We start from the raw sequence: 24055 nt of genomic DNA on the forward strand, positions 1-24055 counted from the left end.
TGGACAGAAAGTATTTACCCAAACCAAATAAATTCTTGAGGCTGGCTATCCAGGGTCTCTCTCCTGCCCCTTCCCTGTTGGTGTTTGGCTATTTACTGCTTAATACCACCTATCACAAATGAAGAGGAAACACTAAACCTTTAAAAGTTGACCTTATAGCTGGATATGGTAGAACATGCCTATAATCCCAATAGTTGGGAGGCTGAGGCAGGAGGATCTCAAATTCAAAGTCACCTCAGCAACTTAGTGAGACCCTGTCTCAAAATAAAAAATAAAAATAAAAGGGCTGGGAACGTGGGTTCAGTGGTTAAGCACCCCTGGGGTCAATCCACAATACCAAAACAAAACAAAAAAAGTCAACCTTATAAGACCAGGAGAACCAAAATGATTTATTACATGTGGGATTTGGTGTGGTATGTGGGATTTAGTTATCTAGATGAGCTCTCTTGTTTTGAAGAATAATGAACGCAAAGATGTATGCCAGATTGGTTTTGTAGACAGTGTAATTCCTAATCATAAGGAAGGATATTAAAATAATCTCATGTAACTGTAGCCAGAAAGTACTAACTAAGATGCTAAAAGAGTCCATGTGTTGGCCTCCGAGCACATCACAATAACAAACCTTTACATTTTCATATGCACGCATGCTGCAGAGTGCATTCACACATATAATCTTATAACTCAAATGGCCCACTTAATTAAAAAAAAAAAAAAAAGAAGGGCAGGCACTTAACATAGGATTGCAGCAGTATTACTAGCTGGAGAAGGTAGTATGTATACAGAACATGGTAACAAAGTTTAAAATGCAGGGCTGGGGTCATAGCTCAGTGGCAAAGCAATTGCCTAGCATGTGTGAGGTACTGGGTTCGATTCTCAGCACCACATATAAATAAAATAAAGGTCCATTGACAACTAAAAAAATATTTAGAAAAGTTTAAAAAATGCAGACAGATCATGTATTAAGTAGATATGTCACAGTAGTCAATTCTCACTAAAACTGAGCCTAGGTCCAGTTCCATCTTAGGAGCATGAGGGTGAGCAGCTGCAACCTGGGAACCCTGTGATTAAAACAGGACTCACGTTCCCAAACCCAATGGCAGATCAGGGTGTCACTAAGCTAAAATTTGTTATTATTATTATTATTATTATTATTACTATTTCTTTAATTGTTGCTACTATATAAAAAATATTGCTAATCTGGTGAGTGTGTATGTGTTTTAATTTGCATCATGAGATCATAGTTCCATTCCCTCCTCCCCAGACTGATAACCTACAATCTGGAATCAAGGTCTTAGAGGAAAGAAGAATCCAACCAGCTTAGATGGATGAACATGTTGCTCTGGAACCCCTGGAAAGTTTGAATAGACTTAATGATAACTGTAGTTTTTTTAATTATTTGAACCAAAGAATGTGAGAGAAAATGTATTCCTTAACAAGGGAGCAGAGTGGACACAGAGAAAGTGGCATTAGCTAATCTGAGAGATAAAACAAGAAGAAAAGGCTGACCCACCAGTGTCCCAGTTGCTGATGTTATGGGGGGGCGCTAGACTGATGTTCCAGCTGTCGCTTCATTAACTGGCTCATTGTCAGAACGCCCAGGGATCCCCTTTTCATCTGCCTATACTGAGCTATATGAAGGAAATTAGGAGATGATTACCAGGGGGAATCAATTTTCACAGCACACAAAGGCTCTATACATCCATAGGAGTCCTAATTGAACCTTCATTGGCTACTCATAATTTTTGGTGAATTATATGCTCCTGTCCACTACATGAGGCAGTCTGCTGTTTGAAGTGTCTTTCTTTACTCAGACAATAGCAGTGCACTTTAGCAATGATCTACCACCTATATTTATCCCAGTAACAACAGAATGAACTATGATTATTCTCACTTACTTTTTTCCCTTACACACTCTGCTGTATTCCAAAGAGGACTGAAGACAGACAATAGTGCTTTGAATTTATAGCTCAACTGTCTTTAATGGTGCTTGTGCACGCACAGTTTCAGTTTGCATCATGTGTCCTGTGAGGTCCCTGACTTTATGTGTGTGTGTGATGTGTGTGTGCATATATACATTTTGGAGTAGGATGACACATATCAACCCCAATTTTTAGAGAAAGAAATTGAAGCAAATGGAACCAATCAGCAACTAAGATGGTCCTCAAACCAGAATATATCAACTCCAAAGTCAATGCTGTTTCCAATCTCTGTATGAGTTTCTGTTTATTGTTTGGAAAATGTGAATCGAATAATGTTCTAAAAATATATTCTAGCATACATTTTTGTTTTAGAAAACAATGATAAAGTTGTTATCCTGCAATTAAGAATGGACAAATATCCCACCAGTGAAATGTCAAGTTACATGCAATTCCAAACCAGAAAACAACAAAAAGCACCCCGCCAGCAGACTGCTGAGTGAGAGGCGGTCTGCTTCCTTCGCCCCAACTCCACGGCACAGTGCCCCCATCCCAACCACCAGTCCAGTGTGAGGACATGGCATCATCCATGTGGCTTTCCTACATGACCTCAAACACTGAATATTTGACAACTTGTGTTTTTTAATGCTCATGTGAGGACAATTGGAGAAACCGAAACTATGAACTACATGTCCTAGAAATGGACAGTAGGAAGCAAGACGAATGCATGGCCCCTGGAAAACCTTGACTCTTACACATAGGTTTCACGGTCATAGTACCCAGGCAGCAACTTGGGTTGAGGTGAAATCAATTATAACATTATTTCTAATGTAATTAGCTAGCATGACATTTGATTTATGGTGGTCATGTTTAGCTGCAAAATAATCAGCTGATAAATTGAGCAAGAAGCATGAGTTGGAATTTCTTGTGTCTTGGAGTCCATATTAATTGAATCCAGGGAAATGACAAATCAACCTAATATTAAACAAGTCTGACTTTGTTGATTTGTAAAATTTACAATTTTATGACTCACTTTACAAGTACAGCTTTAAAATTTTTTGAAAGCAGAAACCTTTTAAAAGACTTAACTTTAAAAATTAGAAGCATCTTACAGACTAAGTCAAATAAATTCTTATTTAGACTTAGTCAAATAAATTTCTTCTAGTGACTGCATAACTTCTCCAATTCTCAGTTTTGATTTGTTTTATGGTGCTGGGGATGGAACTCAGGGCCTCTCACAGGTTAGGCAAGTGCCCCACCACCGAGCTCCAATCCCATCTCGGAGGAGTTTTTAGAGACAGCAGGATTGCTGAGAATAAAAACCTTTAATGTGTAAGGTACCTGGCATTATGCCTCCAAGAGCACACCACCAAGAGTTATGACACACGTGATTTTAATGGCAAGGAGGAGAAAGATGGAAATTGAATGACATGCTTAGTTTAATCCAAAAAGGCTATCTTATGTTCAGTCATGACTTTGGTACATTTACTTTTGGATACATTTAACCAGCACTGAAGTCACAGTGACATAATCATCCTTGCTGTCTCAAATTATATCTACTTGGTATTAATTAGCTTTTTATTAGTGATTCACGTAAATTAGGAAAATAAAACACATTTTCATGACTCTAGTATGTGGACTTAAAAATTGGCCTTCTATCATGTTATCAAACAGGTATTTGTGATGAAAGGAGAACAATTAGATTTAGAACTAGTTGGTCTCCTTTGCCACCAAAAGGGCAAAGTGTCACTTGGAAACCATCTCAGAATTTCTATAATCCCTATTACAGTTGATCTGGAATCACTCTAAGGCAGTGTGGTACACTGAAAAGAACCTAAGCTCTAAAGTCTAACAGATGTTGCATCAATTCCTTTCTCTCTCATTTAGTAGCTGAATGACTTTTGGCAAGTCACTTAGCCTCTTCAAACCTCAGTTTCTTAATCTATAAAGTGGGATCCAGTGCTAATAGAAGGACTGGTTCAGATAACAAGGGGTATGAACCATTCAGCATAGTGCCTGGCACATCTTAGGTGTCAAATAAATGGTAGCTATAATTAATATTATGACTATAAACTCCTTGAGAACATGGGTTATCTTATTTATTCACCTTTGACCCTCAGTGCCAAGCACAATGGCACCCAGCAGATTCTTAATAATTTCTGAATGAACGAATGAATGAATGCATGAATGATGGAGAAGATGATGCTCCATACTACCAGTCCAGCATTTACGTTAAAATCATTGTCTGGCTTTTCAGGATCATTCTCATTTCAAAAGATGGCCAAAATGAAAATTAGCTCTTTAGGTAGCATCCACATGGAACACAAAATTTTTTGGCACGTGTGACAAATGATTGCAGAAGTTGCACCGTTGTATCTCTGATTCCTGTTAAGGATTTCCCATGAGAAAGCCTTAATTGACTCTGCTAAGTTAGAAAGACACCCTGGTGAAACCTTACTGGAACTCAAGCTTCTCAGGGACAAAATCTAGGACCCAACAACAGAAGGCAGTTTCAAAATACTAGACTCCTATGAATCTTATAAAATATCATGCCATCTTTACTTTCAGGGTTAGATTCAGTCATGCCTCCAGGATCATAATCTATGGTATATGTATTTTATGATCACATAGATAAAAATTTTGTCACTGATGCAGGTGATTCAAACTAAATAAACATGTTCCATATAAAATTCTGCCATGGACAGTGATTTTCACATGTCATATAACCAGTTCCATGTTTTATGTTTAGGCTAGTACTAGGTAATTTTTATTTTATTGAAAGATGAAATTCAGTAATTATTCTTTAACAGATTAGGATTCTTGGTCAATCAATAATCACATGATTAAGCAAACACTTGAGATAAAGACAAAAGTGGGTCATCCTACATCTCAGGGTCTCATAAAACATACAATACAGTGCCATCAAGGAAGCTAAAACATTTTTTAAAGGGAGAAAACAAGACTGCAAAATTGGAAACAGTGCTGCAGACCCATGTTCCAAACAATACACAAGAGGAAGGGAATCTTACTTGATATTGAGGAATGACTACTTGTTTCTGGCACATCTGCTTCTAATGTAGGGGCAGATGAAGATTCTCGTGGCATTTCCAAGGTTGAAAGTCCTTTAGTGGAGGGATCTACAAATGGAAATATAATTTAAAACCCAGGACACTGATGAAAAGCAAATTCAAGAGCCTTTTCCATATCTTTTTCACTCTTGTCTACTATACCCACTCAAATCTTTATGTACTTTTCTGGCCCTAATAATTATCTTAAGGGAAATGCATCCAAACAGGTTTCACAGCTTTATAGGAGCTGATTCTACATTACCTTCTGCATCTACGGATGTGTTTCTTAGAGATTCATGATAGCACAGCTACAAAGTTACAGCTCAGAATGTTTACAATGCACATCCTCAAATGAAGCACTTACCTTTCCACACTGAATTTCTTTTCATCTAATACCTATCTTACCTTTGGCAGTTTCCTACTCATCATTTATATTTCAATTTACATAGGAATTCCAGCTCCAAGGATACTTTTAAGAACCCACTTCTTTCCAAAATGCAAACAAATCCTGGGTCAGGTGATCCTCTTGAGTAACTACACAGCACCTTGTCCTTAACTTTTTGCAAACCTAACATACTATAATGTAATTTTCTGTTTACTTGCCCATGACCTTTGGTAAACCAGAAGTAATATAAGAGCAGGGACTGTATCTGAAATGGAACAAATACTATTCACTCAGATTTTGTATTTTATTTATTGAGCAAGAAAGAGATTATATTTTTTATTTTGAGACAGGATCTCACTAAATTACTGAGGTTGACCTGAACTTGTGATCCTCCTTCCTCAGCCTCTAAAGTAGCCAGGATTATAGGTGTGCATCACCAGATGATGCCATTTTCATTTCCTATTTGATATCTAAGGTGAAATATTTTCTGCATATACTATTGTCTTATTAATATCAATATTAGAAAACAAGTTGTCCTACATTACTCTAAACAACAGATTATCCTTTAAAACTCCTAAAATTCCTTACAGACCTTCTTGCCATCTTCAGCTGGTGTGGAGTGACCATGATGGGCTCCATGGATATACTATGCTGTTAATCAGGGGGCTCTGCCCTAAATGCTTCCAAGTTCTTAAGCTTAAAAATGTTCCATCCCATCATCTGCATGGGATAAATTGTTTTCCCTTGACACAGAGCAATCTGTCATACATTCATATATACATACATATAATTTAAGTGTGCTATTTATTAAATTTGCTCAACTGTCAGAAAAAAAGTAAACTAGATTCCAGTTGAGGGACTATGAGAAAAAGTTTTCAGTGTTGATTTTGAAACATCTATTTTTGATTCTTAGAGGTTTTTCTGAGTAGATACCGTTGCCAGATTAATAACTTCTTGATTAAAAAAAAAAAAAAAGACTTGTAAAGTTTCCCAAGTCCTCTTGACAAAGCACAAAATAATTATTAATTTTAAGTTATTTTACTCATCAAGATATGGAAGACTGCATATTATTTTTCTCATGGGTATCCTCCCTAAATGACAAGTCACAAGCCTGCATCGCTGCCTTTCTTACCCTTATCTGCCTGTGTTCTGTGCGTGCAGCAGCTAGGACACAATAATGCCACCAGTAACGTGGAGTGAAAATGTTTAAAGCTAATTTCTGGGAATTTTTTGAAAAAGTAGTTAAGACTTTAGGAGTTTTTGTTACGCTTATTAAAATTCTTAATGCATCTATAATCTTACAGAAATGTCATTACTGTAAGACAGTTATTAACAATCAGCAGTGTACCAAGATGCTTCAGATTTTTTCTGCCTTCAATCACTTTACAAAATCTATTATTTGTATACAGTGTAAGACAAATACTTGAACAGTTATCCACTTAACATATTTGTATTCAATTTTCATAGTGTTGTGCAGAAAATGGGAAGCTCTCCTTTCACTCATCAGATCCTGCCAACACTCCCCTAGTCACTTAGGACACAATCAGCAAACAAACCAGACAACAATCACCGCTCTGCACAGCTTTCACTTTGGTGGGGAGAGACAGACAATAACTAATGTGTGTGAAAGTAAATTAATCATTGTATGTTAGGAGATCAATTCTTTGTACAGGAGCGAAGTAAGAGAGAGAGAACAAGAGGCCAGGCAGGGATGGGACAGTGCAGTGTCATCTGGGGCAGGGCACTGGGAAACTGATGTTTGATCAAAGAATTAAAAGACATCAGGATACGAGTCAAGCATCAGACAGCTCCAGGTTGCGGAAACAGTCAGGGTGAAGGTGGGAACAGAGAGATAGTGTTCGATAACAGGCAAGAGGCCACGGAGGCAGAGTGAAACCGTGGAGAGAGCCGGCACATGCAGGAACAGCGCTCACGAGGGCGAGGATCACCTCGGGTGTTCCCAGCACTGTGCTATGAAAGAGGTGGAGGGCCTCTGGAAAGTTTTAAGCCAAAGAATGATGTAATCTCAAGTTCTGTGGGATCACTCAGGCTGCTGTGTTGCGAGAACAGGAAGGCAGTAGTAGAAGGTAAGAGATTGATTAGGAGGCGACCGCAGAACCGTTATTACTATAAGCCGGGTAAGAACTATTGGTAGCTCACGGTAGCAAATATAAGAAGGTGAAAATTTCTGGATGTTTTTGAAGGCAGATAAAGGTTGCCAGATAAAATAAAGGATGCTTAACTAAATTTTAATTTCAGGTGAACAATGGATCATTTTTTTAGAATGAGTACATTCAGACGATATTTGAGAGATATAGCTCCAGCTTTTCAATTATCCTTGAATCATATCTTTCGCTGTGGGATTCTGAAGTTCTTACCACTAAAGAGGCAGAGTATATGTCCCCTCCGAGCTATAAGAAATAAGATTATGTCTGTGTGTGCTTGCTTTGGCTAACAAACTGTTTGCAGGTATAACATGACCAACGGTTTGAAAAGTGCTTGCACAGCTGCTTTTGCTCTCTTGTGGTTCTGGATCACCAGGCGAACACTCCCAGGCTTCGCAGTGGCCTGAGGAGGTCTGCAGGCATGAGGAGCAGAGCCTGGCCCAGCCCAGCCTGGCTTAGCCAATCCCCAGAAGACCAAAAGAGTCTCAAACTAAATAAATGCTTATTGTCACATGCTGCCAATTTTTGGTACATAGTGTTTTTCCAACAACAGGTAACTGATAGTTACCTCAGTATATAGACAATATGCAAAATCTAAGACTCAATAAGAACACCAAGAAAGTAAGTGTCCACAGAGCAAAGGACCAAGGGCAAAGACCCCAGTGCACTTCCTCATTAGGGAGATAAGGATGAACCAAAAGAGATAAGGAGTGACCACTGAATAAGAAAAAAAACCAAGAGAGTAAGGATCCTGCAAGCCAAATGAAATGAGAGTGAGGAACTAAGTCAAATATACACATGTCAGAGTTAAGACCTAAGAGCTGACTGCTGGGATTAGAGAGAAGGACCTTGGTGACCTTGACAAGTGCAGTTTTGGTGATGGAGTAGGAATAAAAACTTCACTGGAATGATTCTTAGAAAGAACACAATGGGAGAAAATTGAAGATAATGATAATAGGAGAATTGGGATCAAGAGCTTTTTTTTTTTAATAAAGAGAGAGATCTAAGATCTTGTCTATATGCTTAAGTCAAGAGTCCCTTAGAAATAAAAAAAAAACTGAAGGAGGAGAGAGTAGAGAATTTGGCGGGGGTAGTGGGTGGCTATATCCTTGAGCAGGATATAGGAAACAGTGAGGAAATGTGACCTTAGGAAGTCAGGGTGCTAAGTGCAAACAGGAGTGGAGGGAGGGGCTCTGAAAATTCCTTCTGATGATGTCAAACAGGAACAGTTATTGAAAAGCGAGGAAGAAAAGTAGCTATGAAGTAATCATTTGGGAGAATGGAAATGTGAATCAGGAAAATAAAGTGTCTTTGCTGGGTAGCCATAAGGACCCTGCTGACCCTGGACACAAGTAAACTCAAAATGGATCAAAGACCTAAATATAAGACTGAAACCATGCAACTGTTAGAAGAAAAATAGGGAACACAGTTCAACATACAGGTGCAGGCAAAGACTTCCTGAATAAGATGCCTATAGCTCAGGAAACAAGAGAAAAATAAACAAATAAGTAAATAAATAGGATGGCACCCAATTAAAAAGCTTCAGCACTGAAAAGAAAAGAGAGAAGAAATAACTGAAAGAAAGGAAGAAAACCTTTATCAGCTACTCCTCTGACAAAGGACTGATATCCAGATTATATAAAGAACTGACATAAGAAAAACAAGCAACCCTGTAAATAAATGAGCAAACGAACTGAACAGACACTTCTCAAAAGAAGGACAATGGCAGGGCTGAGTTGTGGCTCAGAGGTAATGTGCCTTCCTAGGCACGGGGTCCAGTCCTCAGCACCACATAAAAATAAACAAAGAAGGGATGGGCCTGTAGCTCAGTGGTGCAGCAACTGCCTCGCACCTGTGAGGGTTCGATCCTCAGCACCACATGAAAATAAATGAATAAACAAAGATAATGTGTCCATCTACAACTAAAAAAAAATTTTAAATACATAAATAAAATGAAAGCATTGTGTACATCAACAATTTAAAAATATTTTTTTAAAAAAGTACAATGGCCAAGAAGTATATGAAAAAACGTTCAACAACTTTAGTAGTTGGGGAAATGCATTTCAAAACTACACTGAGGCCCTGGGGATATGGCTCAGGGTAGCACACCTGCCTGGAATGCCTGGGTTCGATCCCTAGCACCACAAAACAAAATGCAAAAACAAGAAAACAAAACTACACAGGGATTCTATCTCACCGCAGTTAGAAAAATAAGCACAAAGAATACGAATAATAATTAATACTGGGGAGAATGCAGGGGACAGGGGAAGTAATACTTAAATGCTGTTGGTGGGAATGTAAATTAGTACATATGGAATCAGCACAGTTTCCTCCAAAAGCTAAAAATAGATCTACTATATGATCTAGCTATACCACTCCTTAGTATTTATCCAAAAGAATTAAAGTCAGCACATTTACAGATACATGAATACCCATGTTTCTTACAGCAGAATTCACAATAGCCAAGTTATAGAATCGGCCTAGGTATTCATGACTGGATAAGAAAATATGATACACACACACACACACACACACACACACACACACACATACATGAGGGAGTTTCATTCAGCCATAAAAAAATGAAACTATAAGTCACAGGGAAAAAATGAAACTGGAGACTATAATTTTGAGTGAAATTAAGTGAGACTCAGAAAGAAAAATACTGTATGTCTACTGTCATACATGGAAACTAGAAGGAAAGAAACAGAGAGGAAAACAGGACTCCTTGAAATTAGGAGGGAAGAGGAGGGGAAGGGAAAGAGGGAAGGTTTGGGGAGTGAAATTGATCAACTTATGTTTCTATGCATGCACAAAGATGCCACAATGAAAGCTGCCACTCTGCATAATTAACATAACAATTTAGTAGAGATTTAGGGCCATGAATTTAAAATGAGACAGTCCACATTATGTGTTTTGATCCAGTCACACTGATCTGATAGGTACAGGTATCAGTAGACGGAGACTTTGACTTAACAAGGGTTGTGTCTGGCCAAGGAAATCTGAAAAAGCAAAAGCCAGAGAGGGTACAGGCAGGGAGGGGTTATGCTGAGAGGCCTGAATTTAAGGAGGGTAAGGAGATACCACATGAAGTAGGGGAGAAGCCAGGAAAGACAGGACAGTCCATGATATTGCTGGGGGAGGGATTAAGAAGTGGTAATCAGAGAAGAGGAGACAAATGAGATCATGGAAAAGTTGCAGGTATTTGCCTGTAAAATGACCATGGCAATAAGTAGCTGAGCTAAGGTGGAGAATTAAAAAAAAAAAAAAAAAATTCACTAGAAAAGATTGATTCAAGGAACTGAGAAACCAGAATGTCAGAAGAGGCATTTATGCCAATATTGAAATCAACAAGAACCAAGGCAGGAATGGTTCGGGAGAGAGTAAGAGGGCTGGGAATCATATCTGTCAACAAAAAAGAAGAGGCAGGGTTAACAACTCTGTAGCCAGGAAGCTGCATTACAAGCAGTTGGATGATAGGAGGTTCAGGGCGGGGCCCATAGATCAGGGAGGAATGGCCAAGGAAGACACCCAATGCCTAGCCACACAAAGGCTGTGAGGAAAGCAGTCCCCAGGGAGAGTCAGGCTTCCATTAGACTAAGAAGGCAAAGGGAACAAAGGAGAGAGAACATAAAGGCAGTCTGCTCCTAAAGGATCCTGAATTTCTGAGGACACAAGGGAAGGGCTTAGGGAGTTGGGATAGAGTGGGAGAAATGTTAAGAAGAGAAAGGATGCAAGGCCTCGTGGAGATGAAAAATGGCCCAGCACCCTGGCACTTCTTGCAGGAACTGACAGAAACACAGAGAAAGTGCGCAGTGAGCTCAGTCCTGGGCTTGAGGCATGAACAGCAAGGCCGTGAGCAGGAGGATTCCCAGGAGCAAGCGTGGGGCCACCTTTGCTCCTTCTGAAAGACAAGAAACCCTGGCCTCCTTCCACTACCCAGAGGGGAGGGAAGAAAATGTGTATGTTTGTCCTTATGATAGCATAGTACACATTACAAAAACATATTGTACTTGTCAGATAATTTTCTCTTGTTCTGGTAACAAGTAAGTGAATATAAAATCGATTTCCTCCCTGCTAGCCTGGGGAAGAATCATACATAAGGATGAAAAAAGAAGGTAACATATGCACAAACATACATATTACAACCTACACATGACCTACTGGTCATATGCCCTCGTCCTTCAGCCCTGTTAGCTTCTGGGATTCTTCTATACCCTATAGACCTCCACAGCTTCTAGGCCAGCACTGTCCTCCATCCATATGCAGCAATTTTCCTAGCTCCAAACAATAAAAAGATGTCCCACTTTCCCTTGAGACCTTCTTAAGTTCTTAGAATTTCTTATTATTAACAGAGTCTTTTCTCCCCCTGCCTGGCTGGAGAATGACCCTTTCCAAATGCACTAGCGCTCATCCAACAGACTTCACAGAGCACCTTTGAGGTACACAGCTCTATCCTATGAACTAGAGAACAGCTAGAAACCTTTAAACAATTTCTGGGACAAATAAAAGAGCCTGAGCACATTCTCTTAGAGGTTTGCTTTCAGGTGGAACAATGGGGAAAGTAGGGTTGAATTCAGGAGGACGGGCCTGGCACTGCTTCTGTCTGGAAGTGTGACCTGGGACAAGGTACACTACCTACCCTAAGCCTAAGGATCCTCTTGTATAAAATCAGGAACCAGTCCAGGATCTTTACCAGTTCTCAATGTCCTCTAGTCTATGAATATTACTGAAGTAAGTATTGAGGGCCAATTCCATTTTTCTGAAGAGTTTCATCATCATCACCATTATTTAGTGCTGAACTGAGAAATGAAGCAGCCTTCCCATCAGCACTATGATACTACTCTGGGAATGAGATGTATTCTCAGCTTGCCACTTTTTAAAAGTTATCTTCAATGACTCCAAGAAAACACAAGAAATCAGGAAATCTCTGTGTTGAGCCATCATCACCATCATGTGATGTGAATCAGGATCTAGACTCTAGCTGGTGACTTCTGTTTCCTGATATTTAGTTAGCACACATGATGAATTAAATTAAAATGATTAAAATCAATTTTTAATCATTCCAGGCTCTCTTTGCTTTATTTTAGCCCTTTATATTTGTTTGTCCTTCGGACTATATCACAGCTCACTGAAGTCCAACAGGAAAATAAAAGAAGGCAAAAGGAGTTTAATCTCTAAGGCTGCTTGAGGAAGACTGAACCTTCACTTGGAATATCCTTACATAGGTTAATCATTGCCTCTATTGCCAACAGTGCTTAAGAACTGACTGCAGAGTTTAGCTAAAACAAGTACAGAAACACTTATGGAGCCAGTAGAACCACCTCTGAATCCACCATATTCTGGTAAGCAAGAAGAATTCTGAGTGATCCTGAAGCAGTGATTAAGTCACACCCTGCCATGATAAGATCCTGAGTGTGATGCACATTCAGTGCCCAAACTCTACCAATAAGATACACAGACTTGAAGGCGAAGGCTGGAAGATGAGATGAGCTTACCTGGACCTTTCTGTTCTCCCAATTTGTCTAGAATGTTGAAGGAGATGTCGAGGTACTCTCTCTGGATAGCACTAACAGCAATCTTCCGCTGTTTCCTCTGTCTGGGGACAATCTGAATCTTGAATTCTGATTCCTCGGTTCCATCCTCTTCCATTTTCCTTTCAGGATTCTGTTCTGTATCAGATTCAGCACTGGTATCAGGTTTCTCACTTTCCGTTGGATTCTCAGCATCTTCAGGAACTTTAAGGAGCACAGTTTTGGGCCCTGAACTTGGCATCTGCCCAAGCCTCTCTTCCTCAGTGCTGGGTTCAGGGTTATCATCCGTTGACATCTCAGGGAAAGCAAATGACTTCTGAAGGAGGTCTCGTTTCTGTTTAAGCGTTAGTGGGCTGCCGCAGGAAAACTCTCGCAGCTCCTCTGCCTGTGATAATTCTTCCGAGTCTGTAGGTTCTTCCAGGGCTAGGAGAGCAGGGTCCCTGTTCCCTGCTGACTGGTTATGTCTTGAGTCCTTAGAAGAAAAGTCTTTGGAACAATCCTCCACGCTGACTTGCACAAGAGGGGTGGTGCTCAGGCTGAGGACGGAGGCGGGGCGGGCGCGCTGGGGAGAGGAGGCGCTCTTGGCATCATTCCCCCGGTTCACCATCTCCTCTTCCTCATCGCTCTCCACTATTCTGAGAGGTGGAAGAGGCTCGAATACAAGAGAGTCACTGTCAGATGTTGAGAGGGTAGAGTGTTTTTCAGGTCCTGAAGTTGAATCAGAAGACAAGTCTATCAGATCTAAATCCTCTTTGGGAGCAGGCTTTACTGGAGAGTCCACTTTCACCTCGAAGGTCTCCATGCAGTTTAACCTAACTTCTGGTATCACAGGCCTTCGGGGCTCCTGAAAACCTTCCACAGTTGGGTTCTCGGAGATTTCCATACTGTCGGGCCTTGTAGCAGAATTCTGCCTCGAATGCCCGTGGTCGTTTTGTCTCTGGGCAATGTGCGCAGCCTGGGCAGGGGGCTTATCTACGTCACACCGATCTATACAGGACTTCCTGCGATGCTCATCTAATGTAAACAAGAGGGAGTCTGCGTTCCCTATATCAAGAGACTTTTGTTTTAAAGAGCGCAGCTTTTTTTTCTGTATGCTTTCTTCTCTCACACAGTGCAGAATGCTGTCTTGTAATGCACCCGTTTCTCTGTATTCGGCCAGTTCTATTTCACCTGATTAAAACAGAAAAAGCTAGTACTATTTTACTTGGAGATGTCACCATTTTCCCCTCATATTTGGGCATACTATTGGCATAAATCATAATCACAATCCCAGCTCCACCAGAAGGGAAAACTGACTTACTGGCCATGGTTTTTAAGGTTCATTCTAATTGAAAAATGGGAAAACTTTGGAAAGCAACCAAAATGATAGTTTAAAATCTGATTCCCAAAATCAAGCTCTGGGATAATTCCTCAGCTCTATTCATTTGTGCACAGGAGAAGGGATCATTTTTTTGGCTGAGGCAGATCTAGGAAACTATTCAAATTGTGTGGAAGAGAAGCAAACATTTTGCAACAAATCAAATCAAGCAATGGCCCTTGAAGATGATAATGACATTAATGATGTATCTGTCAATTCACGTATATATATAAGTGTGTATATATATATACTGTTTGTGCATACATATATATATAAATCAACAGTATCAAAATATGTAGTAACATAATAAAAGTAAGATTTCACCCCAAACAAACAGTAGAGTACAACATTTCTGCATAAAATTACTAAGAGAAAAAATTCATACTTCTCTGAACATTCATCTCAACCGGCTGATATTTCACCATTTTGCTGCCGCCTATCCTTTTCAATCTTGCAAAAAAAGTTTGAGACTCTTTATTGCAGGGTCCAGTAGGTGTATCATGAATATCAGATTCATCAAAAACACTATCTTCTTCTAATTGGGGAGAGAAAGTCAAAATTACACTTAAGAGGTTATTCTCTCTTAGGCTGTGTCTACACAAGCATTTCAGTGAAAGCATTCTGGAACAGTCTGGGTGGTTTCTGTACGAGCCAAGTCTAGCTATAGGTTGATATTTCATCCAGATATCAAACTATGCATATGTTGAACAAAGCAACTGTTTACAAGATTGCCCATCGTTTTCTAAATGACAACTGGCAGCACTTTTTGAGAGGCATCTCGATATTCTTAAAGAGGCCTTCCTAGAGAAACTTTCCCAGTGCACTTAAAACCAAATGACACAGATGCCAATAACTTATCTAGGAATCTGTGACACTGCTTGAACTTGCCTGAACGTCTAATTTGGCAAAAGGAAATTAACCAACATGAGTGGGTCTTGTTCTTTCCAAAAAACATACGCCCTCCTGGGATTTGGGAACTGGCATAGACACAGCCTAACAGTACATGCACCTTATACTTTGTGAATGCAAAATACTGTACTCTACATTTGGTAATGAAACACACAACACACAGAAAAAGCTTAGAAAAGCCACTTGTTATCTCAAAAGCTCCACAAATGATTATGGACTGAAAGAGTAAACAAAGGAAAAAGAAAACGGGGAAAAAAAAAAAAAATTTCCTCCTATTAAAGTAAAACTCTTCTCTGAGTCACTGACCATGTGTAACTGTTATGGATCTCATGAATCCTACAAAGAATCTTTAACTGTTATGATCCTAGGGTTCCATAAACAAATGGGCCCCTTATAGTTCCTATTGAGCTTGTTTCTATGTCCTTTCTTCTGTTTTCTTTTGGCCATTTTTAAGTAGAATACACTCAAAAAACACATCAATGAGGAAGGAATTGCTATTCTGCAACCCACAAAGTTCACTTATTATCTTCTTTCATCCTTTTGAAAAGTCGAAGTCACATGCAAAGTGGCAAAAGAAAAGCTGCTTAGATACATTTAATACCACAAAAAATGGAATAAACCACTATTTGAGTTGAGTATCACTAAGATGAAAATAAGTGGCCCACATTTATACATATATATGACAAGATGAGGCTCAGGTGTGATTATGATTATTCAAGATTTCTTGAACACAGGGAGAATATAAGCATTAATTTTAAGGACCAATCCTTTCTTAATGCATAAGATTCTACAAGAAAGTGAAAGCTAAAACTGTTAATTTTATGAAATATCCATAGTAATTTTTTAAGATGAAATAGCCATAGTAATTTTTTAATCAAATAAAAAATAAGTGTTATCAATCAAAATGGATACACACCTCCCAGTGAACTCCCACAAAGATGAAAAAGCCCATCAAATTCCCATGTTTCTAGAGAAATATAACAAAATGCTCTATTTTAATTCTTTATTTCCTGTTTAAGCTTTTCCCCTTTGAAAAATATAGTTTTCTGTTTTTCTTAGCAAATAGCTATTATGACTTCCATGATATACCCTTGGAATAATTCTCAAGATGTACTGTATGACAGAGATGGAAGGACAGTAAGACAGTACCTCCCACCCTGAAGGGTCAGTGGGATTGGCCCAAACACTGAGTATGCATAAAGAACATCCCTTGCTTAATCAAACATACTCAATTTCCCAGAGACTAAGACCTAAGCTAGTAGCAATATATTCTTCAGGAAGGATCTAAGTTTTTCCAGAATTTAAAGAACCTAGATTCTCAGACTTTTCAGCAATAAGCAAACTGGAACACTGACTATAATCCATCCCACTAAGATATTTTCAGAACAGTCCCACCAATTCAGATTGTTCTAACACCACAGAGGGTCATCAAGCACTTGGCTTTCTCCCAGGATTGGATTAGATGATGTCACCTTTTACAACTCTAGTCATGTTGTGACATTTACAGATATATGCCTCAGTTCCTCATCGTACCTGAAAATATCCAAGTTGTACTTTTACTCTATTTAGAGTTTCATTCTACTGTATCCTTTAAGGAAAAGCCATCAATAAAATAAAAAGGTGTCAATATTGGAAATAATCCTAACTTATGCCCCAGAAATGTTTCATTTTCATTGCCCTGAATCACTTCACTTTGAATTAAGGAGACTAGAGAAAAACACTTCAGAAAATTTAGACTACATGAAAATTCTGTGAGTATAAAATTCAGGGGCAAACTAAAGAGACCCTCAAGACTCCACTGTATGCAAACTAATTTATGTCACAGCCCCAAAACATGTTAAGCATGTTAAGAGCAAGCTTCCAAAGGTTCCTTAATCAAATAGCAGAAAATATCTCATAAACTATTTCTTACTATATGGGTTTTAGTAGCATATCTATTATTTCTCTTGAATACTCAAATTAGAAAGTTAAAACAGTAATGTTAATGGGAAAGTTAGAAAAGTAACAAAATAGTAATTGTTTTTACACCACCATGAAATCTAGGGGTGCTCCTCTATCTCCTAAGAAAAGCACTGTCCAGAAATGTATTATGTATTTGAGCTAAGTGTGGGATAGAATTCCAATAAGGAAAGTACCTTTTTCTTTTTCGCTGTATCTGCTTATGTTACTGTTGTCACTGTACAAAGGTCCTGCCGTGGCATGGGGCTTGCAGCTGTGATACTGTGCATTGAGTGTGTTGACTGTTATGTGAATCAGGTGCAGCAGGATCTTGCTGATATCACAGTCTCGGTATGGATACTGCTCAATAAAAAACATAAATGGTTACTTTAAAGAATAAGTTTTTCCATTTAATCTTGCCTGGCAATTTTCTTAGTACCTTTGGGGATAAAAGGAAAAATATGGAAAAGTAAAAACACAGATTTTGATAATGACCTTATTTTATAAGGGACCATATTCTCTTCCTCTTGCACCAAACCCCTGACAGAAACAAAGGACGGTTCACAGTTACAATTGCCTTCAAGTAAGTTATCTGGCACAGACATACAGTGAATACAATTTCAAATACCTTCTTTGTTTTCTGACATAATAATTAATGTTTAGATAGAAGATTCTGAGTATAATCAGAGGTTGTCATTGGTCAATACCCTATAATTCATCTTTCTTTCTTTCTTTCTCCCTCCCTCCCTCCCTCCCTCCCTCCCTCCCTCCCTCTCTCTCTCTCTCTCTCTCTCTCCCTCTCTCTCTCTCTCTCTCTCTCTCTCTCTTTGATATTTTGATATCAGGGGTGCTTAACCACTGAGCCACATCCCCAACCCTTTTTATTTTTTATTTTGAGATAGGGCCTTGCTAAGTTGCTGAGGTTGGCTTTGAATTTGTGATCCTCCTGCCTCAGCCTCCTAAGCCACTGGCAATTCATCATTTAATTAAAAACATTTTTAAAGTATATATTGACACAATCTTCTACTACTGTTTTTGTTCCAATAGCTCTTTTGCTTCCCAAAACTAATTGCATATCATGGTACTTCTTCTGAAGGTCAAATTTTTCTCCTACCAAGTTCTCAGAGATTGAAATCTCTTAGCTGTCTGCTCAAAGGTACGTTACAAGTACATCCAGAAACAGTGTGCTGGTGGCAACTCACCTTGTAAAGGATGACAAGCAAGGCCTTCAACCACATCTGCCGGATGTGAGGTTTTAGGGACCAGAGGGAACAACGAGGTGGCTGTTGGAAATAATGCCGTAGTTGAGGACAAGAGCAGTATTTGAGCACCTGAACCACCAAGGGAAGAAGGTGTTTTCCCAAGTTAATGTTATAGTCCATAACCTGAAATAGAAAGAATATTAGTAACTGAAAGAACACTCAGAAGTTCAAAAAGAAAAGTTTGAGCCATCACAACAAAAATCTGGCAAAACATTTAAGAGACATCTCACAAAATATTAACAATAATAACCAGTTTAGGTAAAGGGGGGAAGTCAACCTCACAGGAAACAAAAACTAATAAGTTGAAACTTCTAATTATCTATTTACTTCATTATCTATTAAAAATAAAATTTTATCTATTAAACTACAACTGAACTAGTCTCATGAAAAAAATTCATACTGGTAACCATGTGGAGAAATAGACCCTCTTTCAAGAGAGCAGTTTATGAAGAGGTATTCAGAAGTAAGAAAGAGCACACACCCTCCAGCACAGCAATTAAATGAGCCTAAGGATATAATCAGACAAGTGCTCTGAAATGTGTGGGTAAAGATATTCAGCACAGTTTTATTGCCCCAAATTGAAAATGATCTCCATATCCAACAATATTGAATTAGTTAAAATAAATATTATTTGTATGACAACATAATACTACATAGCCATTAAACAGGAGGTGACACAAATTTATTTATATGACCTGAATGTCATAAGAAATATTAGGTTAAAAAAGGTTACACATGGGGCTAGGTGGTGGCTTACTGGTAGAGCACTTGCCTACATATGTGAGGTACTGGGTTTGATTCTCAGCACCACACAAAAATACATGAATAAAATAAAGTCTCCTAACATCCAAATTTTTTTTAAAGGTTACATATATAGCAGTATGAATAATATGTTCCCATTATTATAACATGAATGTATGGACATATATGTAAACACAGAAGGAGTAATATACACCAAAATGTTAGTAAGCAATTTTTTGACACGGATTTCTAGAGTTTTAAATTTTTAATTCTTTGGATTATATTTCTAAAGTAAACATGTAGAATGTGGATTTAAAGAAGGGAAAGAAGGAGGGAAGGAAGAAATGTTATCTTCTCTCTTCATCACAGATAGCCGAGTGTTAATGGGGCTCCGTCCAGCTATGAGTATCAAGATGAGATAACTACATGAAAATTCCTCCCACTTTGCCTATCTGTGCTCATTACTTTACAATCTATTTGAGCCAATTAATAGTAACATCTACCATCCATCAAATTCATTCCATGAGACAGGCACTTATTAAGGTGCTTCATGCTATGTTGTCTCTAATAAATCTCTGTTACCAATAAGCAGAGGATGTTCAAAGCCATGAGAGCTAATAACAATGGCAAAGATGAAATTTACATATACATCTTTCTAGCCCCAAGTCCTCCACCTTTGCACATTGGTGCAGCTATGCTGGAGAGTGAGATTTGTAGCTCTACTCTAATTAGGCATATATACAGCCATGACCCAGATTCTGCTTCTGGATCCATATCCCAAGGGAATTCTCACATTGGTCGATAAGAACATACACCAGATGATCGTTACTGAGCTGTTAGAAGTAGGGAAGAGGTGGGAGCAATATGAGTTCATCACTGGGGAATGGATAAATAAAGTGTGGGAGATCATATACCATGGCATGTAATAAAGCAGACAAAAAAGGAAAAGCCAGTGATAATAGTGTGACATGAAGTAGGTTGTATGATTAACTCAATTCTCTCACTTGAAGCCACAAAGGAAGAGGATCTTAAAACCCCACACGAACAAAATAATCTTATATTCTCTTATTGATTAATGGGCACAGAGTTTTAGTTTAGGACCTTGAAAAAGTCTGCAGATGGATGGTGGTGATGGTTGCATAACACTGTGAATGTACTTAACGTCACAGAATTATACTCTTGAAAATGATAAAGTGGTAAATTTTATGTTACCTGTCTCTTCATAATACTAGGCTACTAATTCTTACTCATCGTTATTATATCCACATACCCATGCCTAATACCAAGTATTTGTACAAAACTTTATACTCACTCAATATTTGCTAAATGGAATTTAATGCCTTGCTTCTACCAAAAACCCTATGTTTGACTTCTCAAAGCTGTAACCACACTTACCTGGGCAATTCCTGCAATAAATGCATTAAAGCAAGTTGACAGGCGCATTTTTTGAGGTGCAATCATGAAGCAACCTTCTTGTTGGTCATAGCCAAGTAAGACATACAGGTGCCGCTTGACGGTGTTGAAGGCCTTTGCGCTGCTGATGTCTGACTCAGCGCTGCTCTCATCTTTGGCCATGAACTTCATGAGCACTGTGATCAGCTGGTGCACTGTTTGGTGGTCAATTCCAGCATCTTCTGGGAGCAGGTCTTTGATGGTGTTGTCATTCTCAGGAGACTGTTGTCCTGTCAGTACAAGAAAGGCTGTCAGTGGGCAGCTCCTCGGCCAGTGAGTTTACACTGCAATCTCATTTGACATGGATAAAGCACTATTCTTTCTGCTTCTACTAAGTACTTAAGGGTTTTATTCTAGACCAGAAGCTTAAAGGCACAATACAGACTCTAAAGCAAAGCACAGTCCAGGGTGGAAGTTACTGTGCTCATCAAATAACCAACTTACTTGAGAGTAGGAAAGGAATGGAAATAAAATTAGGGAACCATAAGAAATGTTACTCCCAAACTACAAGACAAATGCCTAAACGCTTTGTATTTAACAATTTTTAAATATGTTGGCAAAGTTTTATCCTCAGTGATAAAGAGAAGCTTCCATTCCAACTTTATAAAATAAGCATGTAAGAATAACTATAAAAATGATAGTTTAAAATCCACTGTGCACAAAAAGACCCATGGAGTTATTTTGTTTAAATACTGCCTCAATTCAATTATGTTCAAGAATAAACTGGTGCAAAAAAAAAAAAAAAGTTTTCTTTTTAAAATCTTGAGATATCAGCATGTGTATTCTTTCAATGAGGTAGTCACAATCAGAAATAGCAAAGTATAAGCCCTGCAGTATGTAATGAGAACATACAAGGGGGAGGGACACAGACAGAAAGAAAGAGAAGCATGAAATTTTGAAAACAGAAAACATCACATGAAAGAGAGCTAGAAGTTCACATGGAAAGAAAAATACCTGAGCTCTTGGCCTCCTCTTAGCCTCATAAATAACCATACGTGAAAAAAGCATCCTGACATTGATTTTCACTGTCATTTTCCAAAGTCAGACATTATATTGTGCCTCCCTTTGTTCTGCCCCTTGTGATCAGATTTGGTGTAGGACTTTTGCTCTTCTATATTTAAGTTTGGGAACTTATTCAAAATACTCATTGCATTCTTATCCTTTTTGACAAAGCAACATTAGAAATTCTACTTTGAAAACAAAGCTTTTGTCTGAGGAGTGAGTTCAGCACACCAGCATTCTCATCTCTCTTACTGGAAGGAAAAGTTCTAAATGATGACAAGCTTTGGTTGCAACCTTTTCAAGCCTTGGTTACATTCATTACAATCATGGTATAAGTGATGCAACAAAGAGCTAGGAAGCAACTGATACCTACTAACTCCTCAACTAATCTAGCAATACCTGAGTCTTCCAGGACACAGTCCAGAGAAGCAAGATATAAGAAATATCTCTATGGACCACAGAAATAAGCTGGTAAAAGCTGACTTTTCCCTGGGACAGTGAGAATGAAGGTAATGTCAAATTCAGAATTTACTGGTTAAGACCTACATATGAGGCAACAAGCTTGATTATTTAGTTTCCCTAGATGATCAAAAGAATGTTGGTTTGTTCACAAATAATATAGTGAAAAAGGGATAATTGATAGTCAATTTAGTCTAAAACTTATAATGTTGGGGAGATCATCAGATACTCTTCAGTGTGATTTTAGGATATTAATATTCTCTGTCTCATTGAGCCTGTCCCTACAGAAATGAATATGTACAATGTCCTGAGGAAATTTTTCTACCAAATAACACTCAAATGCAACCTAAGGACTTGTTTATTTAAGTGTTTCATGTGCAAAGAGTGATCAGTAAATTATTAATATTATCATTATTTATCAGGTATGCATCAGAAAAGAAATCACTTTTTGTGGAACACCAATTTCAATGAGCAGCTAGCAACATGAAGCCTCACTGTATATTACAATTAAATTAAATATCCGTAATCTAGAATTTGGCCAAAAGCAATACCTATGGAAATCCCTATAAAATTAAGTCAAAAAAATTTTAGATAACTCTTTTCAGCATTAAAAATATCTACTTTTAATTTTTTTCCCCTTTAGAGTGTTACTTTACAACTAGAAGGACATTACTGCTTTGAGCAAGTTTGGGCCAAGAATGTGACAAACGTGGGAATCTAGGTTCCCTGCAGGGTCCAATATTATCGTAGCAGCAAGTGATGACATTAAATGATAGCTTCAACACTCCATCCTTTTATTCCTGGGGTGCAAGGTTTAGGGAAACACGCATCACTGAGTCCTCACTAGCTCCTCCAAGGCAGACAGGCTCGACCCCAAAGCCCCAAAGTTAAAAAATGGAAGCAGGGAACATCTGAGAGGGAGTTGTACCTTCAATTTACACCCCTGAGATCTAGGGACCTGGAAGCAGAAGAAAGGAGCTCCCCAAAATGGCCCTGCTCATTCCATCTCAAGTCAAGTCTAGAAAATAAGCCATCAGACTTTGGCTTAAATATTCTAAAATTCTTTCTACCACCACAATGCTTCTTTAAACATGAGGCCTGGATTTTGCCAACAAATCATGTTTACCTAATGACTAAGTATTGCTTTCACATGCCCCTAGTCTCACTGCAGACTCATCCCACTGATCTCTGGTGCTTCAGCGCCAAGCCTGCTGCTCTTGATTTGCTCCTCCCTGAATAGCCAGTACTAGGTGATCCTTAACAAATTGGATGTGCTGAAAAAAGGGCTACTTAATGGGACCTTTCGCATAGAGTGAAAAAATGTCTTTTTATTCCAATAATTTATTCTTTCCATTGTGGGCTTTTGCAAATCTTATCTTAATCACTTTAAAATACAGTAAGCTTAAAGTTACCTCAATCAAATCCCTGAGAAAAATGAGATATAGATAAGCAGAAATGTCACTAAGTGATAAATAGTACTGCTTTAATTATCTGTAATAGATACGAAATTTTCATTTTAAAATTATCTACAATATTTTCTCTAAGGCATGACAATTAAAACGCTCACTAGCTTTGAATTCTAGTGTATGAAGTTCCTTTATCTGTCTTAACCACAGCAAACCAACATGTTAAGAGATTTGATTTTATTATTTCTATATGAAAAATGTAGGTATTTTTATGATCCTGGAGGCAGAGCTATTCCCCCCGTAACTTTAGTGTGGATTGGGTCAGCCGTTCATAGAGGGATAAGTCACTGACACTACAGAATAGAACAGTGTTTTGGATTCACATGACTTGAAACCAGGCAGGTTCAGGAGCTGCTTTTCAGACTTATTTCCTGTCACTACACCTGGAGTGCTCCGCATTC

The 24055-nt window shown here is 38.5% G+C and overlaps 1 protein-coding gene across 1 annotated transcript in view; it reads right to left on the reverse strand.

The window, feature by feature from the left end:
- Positions 1–24055, reverse strand: part of UNC79 (unc-79 homolog, NALCN channel complex subunit) — a 258705-nt gene that overhangs the window by 75287 nt on the left and 159363 nt on the right. Inside the window, 8 exon segments of the mRNA XM_079130155.1 lie at positions 1511–1538; positions 1540–1628; positions 4946–5053; positions 13033–14238; positions 14811–14960; positions 17470–17632; positions 18475–18657; positions 20671–20957. Of these exon segments, the coding sequence (XP_078986281.1) occupies positions 1511–1538; positions 1540–1628; positions 4946–5053; positions 13033–14238; positions 14811–14960; positions 17470–17632; positions 18475–18657; positions 20671–20957 (2214 nt within the window).

The sequence above is a fragment of the Sciurus vulgaris genome, assembly GCF_902686455.1.
Source record: "Sciurus vulgaris genome assembly, chromosome: 2".
Classification (NCBI taxonomy): Eukaryota; Metazoa; Chordata; class Mammalia; order Rodentia; family Sciuridae; genus Sciurus; species Sciurus vulgaris.